The 7,447-nt window shown below is 41.1% G+C and overlaps 1 protein-coding gene across 1 annotated transcript; it reads right to left on the bottom strand.

Annotated features, from left to right (window-relative positions):
- Window positions 1-5,903: 5,903 nt before the first annotated feature.
- LOC121138112 (olfactory receptor 10-like) lies at window positions 5,904-7,168 on the bottom strand. The gene has a single exon (XM_040740925.1). It carries the CDS (start codon window positions 7,166-7,168, stop codon window positions 6,239-6,241), a length of 930 nt encoding a protein of 309 aa, XP_040596859.1. The 3' UTR covers window positions 5,904-6,238.
- Between the last annotated feature and the right edge of the window lie 279 nt (window positions 7,169-7,447).

The raw sequence follows: 7,447 nt of genomic DNA on the forward strand, positions 1-7,447 counted from the left end.
TATTGTGTATCACATCATCTGATGGGAACCAGATTGGTTTCCTGCTTTCAGTGATGAACACACCAGCAACTTCAGCACCATAGCTGAGATGATGATGTGTAGGACCATACCTTAACCATGTCCTAGTACAGGTTTTTGTTCCCTGAATGCAGCCATTGCACAGTCCTTCAAATGTCTTGTGTTAATCATTCCTTTGCACCATGTTATATGTTTTATTCATTGTGTGTATGTGAATGCTGATGTGTGCCATGACATGACTGTGGAGGTCAGAGGACATCTACGAGAGCTGATTGTCTCCTTCTGCTGAGTGTGAACTGAGGTTGTCAGGGCTGGCATCAAGTTCCTTTATCTTCTGGGTCATCTTGGTGATCCATTGTGCACTTTTAAATGTTTGAAGACTAGGTGTTTCCACTAAGGGCCTAAATGTCCCAGATATGCTTACAGTAACAGTCAAAAATGCACATAGCAAACAATAAACTTGGTCAGCAATCATTCATATTAAACATTCTTTTGGTACCCTTCAGTTCACCCACTAATTTAATGATATTGTCAGAACATAATGAAACAAATCAAACAGTTGATTTTTCTGGAGAAAATGAGGAGTTTCTTTTTTCCTTACAAATTAACTTCTTACTTAAACCATGTATTTCTTTCATTTATTTATTGAAAATAATTTTTAGTATATAATATATTTGGATCACAGTTTTTCCTTCCCCATCTCTTTCCAGCTCCTCCCAATCTCCCCATCCATCCAACTCCATACTACTTTCTCTCCTTAAAAAACAGACAAATAAAACTACAAGCACGTGAACACACACACACACACACACACACACACACACACACACAGTTACTCTGGGTCAGGGCATGGAAGGGACCATAAGCTGCTCATTAGCTTAGGTTGCAAAAGTTGATTACCTGGGAAATCCAAGGCAAGTAATGTTCTCTCCATGTCTCTGTCTCTTCTGTCTCTCTCTCACACACTCACACTCTCCACTCTTTTATTTAAAATATAGTCTTTTCCTGTATAATATATCCTTATTACAGTTTCCCCTCTGTCTACTCCTCCCAGTTCTTCCCCACCGCCTCTCACATCCACTAATGTCTGTCTCTCATTAGAAAAGAACTGGCTTCTAAGATAACAAAACATAAAATATATAATGTAATATGATAAAATTAAAAATTGCAGTTGGACAAGGCAAACATACAGAAGGAAAAGAGACCAAGAGAGGACACAAGAATCAGAGAGTCACTCATTCCCTCTCTTGGGGGTCTCATAAAAACACTAAACCAGCAGCCACAATACATACGCAGCGGACCTGGTACAAACCCGGTACAAACCCACGCAGACCCTGTGCTTGCTGCTTCAGGCTTCATGAACTCATATGCAATGCACTTTGCTCTGTTGATTTAGAGGGCCTTGCTCACGCGGTGTCCTCCCTCCCCCCTGGTGGGATGTCCTCATCAAACCCCTCCCTCAAGGTTCAGGGAAAATAAGGGAAAGATGAGGAGGAAAGATTGTAAGAGTCGAGAGGATGGACGACACCGAGGGAACAGGGCCTTCCCGACAGACTACGACTGACTCATGCATGAATTCACAGAAACTTTGGCAGCATGCATGGGGCCTGCACAGGTTCAAGTCAGGCTGGTACCAGATCTGAAAGGGGGAGTAGAAAGAAAGCTCCTATTCCTAATTGAGAGGACATCGTCAACTGATAACCGCTTAAGAAGGAAAAATTACTTTTCTCCAATTGAATTTCACTGCATATATAAGCCATACTTAATACAACCTCATGCCTCATAAGAAGACCCAATACTAAACAAACTAAATGCTATGTTTTGTAGATTTTTTTCTCATATCATGATTCCTGGTTATGGGTTTGGAGTGTGTGTGTGTGTTCTGATAATCATTTACTGGAAAAATACAAGTTGAAAGCAGTTTTATAAAATGAATAGCCACAGAAATGATAGACACAACATACAGATATTGCTTTATAAATGATGCTGTTTGTAGAAAAAAGGAACAATAACTAATATACAGCAGTATCACTTCAGTAGGTAATAGTTTCAAGGAATTTGGCAGCAGTAGTGCAATAACGTGAACATTGGATATCATTGAATCCTTACAGGAAAGCAAACAAGCTATTTTCTCTTGGTCTGATGTGGTCCTTGGTCACACAGTTCATAAGGTGAAATCTAACCTCCAAGGTGATGTTAAGAAAGACGAGGCCCACTCATTAGAAAGTACAAAATATTTAGAAAGTTTAGGAAAACTAGATAGCCTAGTTTCGAAGAGATTGCTGTAAGCCAGAGGGAGACAAGAAGTAACACAAGAGACACAGTGGTTACTCAATAAAAGAGAGAATTGCTGGTTTTGTTACTGCTTCTCTGCCATTAGTGTCCATACAAAACTGTACTTTCTGTGGTTGTACATGTCACTGCCAAAATATTTGTAGTTGCTGGTTCCTTAGGCAAACAGAGTGTTACATAACCTAATAAAGGAATTTACATTAAAAAAAGAAGGCCGAGGCACAACTTGACACTGTGCAAAGAATGACAGACTTTGGAACACTCAGACCATGTTTTCTTGATACTAAAACTGGTTTCATCGCCTTTAAGTATGTATGGATGTATGGATGTGTGTGCACATAGATCCCGCATTAATGTTTCAGAGAAAGACCATGATATAAAATCTTACTAGACATGAGCCAATCCTTCTACCCATCTCCATTATTACAGATCTAGTTGATTTCTGATCTGGACCCCATCCGTTTCACATTAGAAACTACCCAGTGTCCCCTTTTAGCCCAGTAGACTTGAGGTATTCTATAAGACTCATCAAATACCCAAAAATGACTCCTCCATTTTCAAATATAATTCATAAAACCAGAGATTGACTATAGTGTGTGCATTTGACACTGAGAGTGAATTTAAAATGTCTTGTTTTTACTGTGACTCTCCACACGCAACATTGTCTCCATTTGTGATAGATTTCCGTTTAGGTGCCCTTTCTAGTAAGTTCTTCCTGTTGTATTCCAAAAACTCCTCCAATGCTTCTTTCCTTTATCTCCTGACTGTGATGCTTCTGATTTACTTGAGCTTTGGCATTGTAGCATTGGAGTTTTGAAAGGGAGTTCAAAACAATTTTATATCAAGACTTATACTTTATATTTTAAAAAACTTTATACAACTGATAAAGTTTAAAACTGAAAATGATGCAGGGAATATTTTTGATGCCTTGTACAGAATAGAGAGGGCGTGAACAAGTGATGGAAATCCAGTTAGTCTATGAGTGATACAACATGTTTTTTGATGGACATTAACTGTGTGAATCCAGTGTGATGGAGCTAAGTGCTAGTTACCTTGTGGACTATTTCTCATTTCCTAGATTTTTAAAGTCAAGACTGACTAGCCACCCATTCTGCACTTACCTGGAGCTCAAGGACAGAAAACAGTTGCTCTCTTCTCCAATTCTATTGGCGTCAAGGATAGATGAGATCTACTATACACTGGTGGGAGCCACTTGTGATAAAACAGATATTTCTACTTGGCTCCTGATGCCATCTTTACCCTGAGTTACTATCTTAGAGAAATTACCACAGCATGTGGTCCAATTTCTTACCAAGAGCAGAGATTGCTGATGCCAAAGCAGGAGATGGGGCACCTTTCTGACCCAACCTCTGCTTTCTTAACTCCAACTCCTTTGCCTCCTTCTGACCCCAAGACTTAGCTGGTGTATCACCCGCATTTTCTGACCTAAGGCCTCAATACACTTTCTAAAGGACTCTATAAAGTAGTGGAGGGTGAGTTAATTAATAAGCACAGCCTTGGAGACTACTGGGCCCATTGTGGCAAATCATGATCCAATGATTGGTCCTTTACGATCTGCCCTGCAGCCCTCAGTTTTCTTCTCCCCATGCTCTGCCAGACCAATTTGAGGTATTTACAGTTGCCTCAGAACACAACTTCTTATTTTCCCATGGGACTCTGCAGCCTGAGATTCCTTGCACTTCCCTAGTTTGATCTCAATCCTAACCAGCCCTTCCTCAATCAGACAAATTCCGTGTCTCACTTAAGAGACTACCACATTCTTCACATCTCAAATTTGCTCCTTTTCTGGACTCTTCATACAGTCCTCACTTATGCCCACATATGCCTAAGATAGTATCATTTATGACAGGCAGGTTAGGTGACACAATCAGTGTCCCTTGATTATGCATCAAGTGTCTACCAGAGTCCATTAGCAATGTGATATTTGTATCTGGTAAGCAGAAAGGGATGTGTCTTTGCATTAGGGGCCCAGAATGGCATATGATTGATTCATTTGTTAGACCTTTTCAGAGATATTCCTGCAACATTGCTAGGTGGATATTTAATATCTCACATTTCATGCAGCAGAGCTGCTTTGAATGTATTCTGGATCTTGCCATGGGCATGATCTTTCCTTAACAAAGCTGAGGCTGAATCAGTCAAGGAAGAGAGCACAGATTACAAGTAGGGGAATGAGGGGGTCTAGGACTAATTGGAGAACAGTAGTCCACCAGCCTGTAAGGTTCTATTATTGCATCTTATACGTTAGTCTATAGAAAAGGTAACTGTGAGTACAACTTGGGGCACTATGGTGTGCTTGAGAGGGAGGCTTATCAAAGGATGCTAGGGTCCAAAAGGATGAGCAGAAGATGGGTTCGATATACATTCAAGTCACAGAATAGGTCTAGTTATTATTTAGCTGAGGATACAGAGGAAAGAGAAGTTTTTAAAGCTCCCCTCAAGGTTTTGATAGAAAACTACTGCCCATAATCACGAAGGTTTGGCAAACACACATCTAGAATATATGTGACTATCATTATGAAGGTTTGGCAAACAAACACTTAGAATATATATGACAATTTGTATAATACATAAAGAATAAAGCTTGAATTATACATATTAGGGGTATGTTGCATAATGTTTTTGTACAAGTATACATTACATAATATCTAAATCAGGTTAAGTACGTGTATTCCCTCAAACATTTATTATTCTTCCTGATAACTTTAAAAATCTCTTTTTATAGCTTTAAAAATTTCTACTACATTTATTTTGTGTGTGTGTGTGTGTGTGTGTGTGTGTGTGTGTTTATGTATGCCTGCCATGCCACTACATATGTGTGAAGATCAAAGGACAACGTTCAGGAGTTGTTCTCTCCTTTCATCATGTAAATCCTCGGATTGAGCTCAGGTCATCAGGCTTGTCAGCAAGCACCTTTACCCACAGAGTCATCTCACCAGCCCCCTTCGAGCTTTTTGATATAGTACATTATGATTAACTATACTTACACTATTATGTAATAACACACTACAACTTCTTACTCCAACCTAACCGCAACTGTTTATCAACTGATTAGTGTCTATTTCCCACCCTTTCCCTCTACATTCCACTCTTTCTGGTAACCACCATTTAACCGCTAACTTAAAGTTTTTTTAATATAAAAATTACTAATTTGTGTATGTGTGTGTACATGTATGTGCATGTATGTGAGTGCATATGCATGCCACGCTGTGAGTGTGGGGTTCAGAGGACAACTTGAGGGAATTGGTTCTCTGCTCTCACCATGTGACTCTCAGAATCAAGTTCTGGTGATCAGGCTTGGCAGCAGATGTCCTTGTCCACTGAGTCATCTCACTGGTCCAACTTACCATGTTATGAGAACAGTTTTTAGATTCCATGTGAGTGTGTTTATGCACTGTCTATGTATACATGGCTTATTTCACTCAGAAGAATGGCATTCCTGTTCATCCATGCTGTCAAAAGACCTCAGGATTTTATTATTTTGATGTCTCAGTATTTTAGGGTGTTCATGTTGTTAGCCCTAAAAAGTTCAAGGAGAAAGAACAAATCCATGATTGTTTATTTAAAGCAAGCTTTATTTAACATTGGCCAGGACAATGGACACGGGCCATGTCCGTACCCACGATTCCCTGGAAACAGCAGAGACAGAGGGAAAGTAGGCAGGACCTTTGCACCTGCGTACAGAGCTAGGGTACTGCCTGCCATGGGTGCCAGGTTCCCAAGAGGTAGAGCCAAGTTTGCATAGATTATAACAGAAATCCCTAGGGAAATATATTCAGTCAGACTTGCCCCCACCCCAGAAAATATTATGTCTCACTTCTAATGGGAAGTATGGTGGGCACAGAATTCTTGACAGTGTGAGAGATGTTATACAGTATTTTATCCACACACCTTTCTTCTCTTATTCCTAGTCTATTCCTTTCCCAAACACCTTCCACAGAGTACTTTTTACATCCTTGTTTCTCAGGGTATAAATCAGAGGGTTCAGCATAGGAGTAACTATGGTATAAAAGAGGGCAACAAACTTCCCTTCACTCTCAGAATATCCACGGACAGGTTGGAGATAAGTGTACATGGCTGAGCCATAGAAAAGGAAAACCACCATGAGGTGGGACCCACAAGTCCCCAGAGCCTTCCTGCGCCCAGCCATTGACTTGATCTTCAGCACTGCATGAACAATGAGTACATAGGTCCCTAGAATCAGTGTTACAGGACAAACCAAAATTATGGCTCCAGCCACAAACACGTTGTCCTCTATTCTCTCTGTGTCCTCACAAGCCAGCTTCAGGAGCACAAGCATATCACAGAAGAAGTGGTCCAGGTGATGACCACAGAGAGGTATGGTCGTGATGAGGACTGTCTGAGTCAGGGAGTTCACGAGGCCTCCCACCCAGGAGGAGATGGCCAATGCCTGGCAGAGAAGAGGGTGCATAATGGTAGTGTAGTGTAGTGGACGGCACACAGCAGCATAGCGGTCAAAAGCCATCATCACAAGGAGCACACACTCAGTTCCACCCAGCAAGAGCACTGTGAAGAACTGGGTCATACACCCAGCATAGCTTATGGTCTTGTCAATTCCAGAAATACTGACAAGAAGCTGAGGTACAGTGCTGGTGGTGTAGCAGAGGTCCAGGAAGGAGAGGTTGTTGAGAAAGAAGTACATTGGCGTTTGTAGTCGACGATCCATTCGTGAGACTGTGATGATGGTGGAGTTGCCAAGGATGGTAAGGAAGTAGAAAATTGAAATGAAGATAAAAAAGACATGTTCCAGTTGAGGCCAATCTGAGAAGCCCATCAAAACGAAGCCACCTTCTAAACTGGTGTTGAAGCTGTCCATAGCCCTTCACACTCACAAAACAGAAGACAACTCAATGCTTGGTATCACAGAGGGCACATTGAAGTCACTTGAACCCACAGAGTAACCCAAAGCTGAATGAAGCCTGGCTCTTTGCCTTCTTTCTGGTCTGTCTCCTGGTGACTCTTGACTCTGCTGTGGTGGCACAGCCTGAAGATACAGAGAGCCCTTCTTCTATACCTGCAGTCAGGTTGGATTCCAGGAACAGCAGGACCTACAAGAAGGACAGATTATCACCCAGTTATCTACAATGAATTGTCT

The sequence above is a fragment of the Mesocricetus auratus genome, unplaced genomic scaffold, assembly GCF_017639785.1.
Source record: "Mesocricetus auratus isolate SY011 unplaced genomic scaffold, BCM_Maur_2.0 contig_10007_pilon_obj, whole genome shotgun sequence".
In the NCBI taxonomy this organism is placed as follows: domain Eukaryota; kingdom Metazoa; phylum Chordata; class Mammalia; order Rodentia; family Cricetidae; genus Mesocricetus; species Mesocricetus auratus.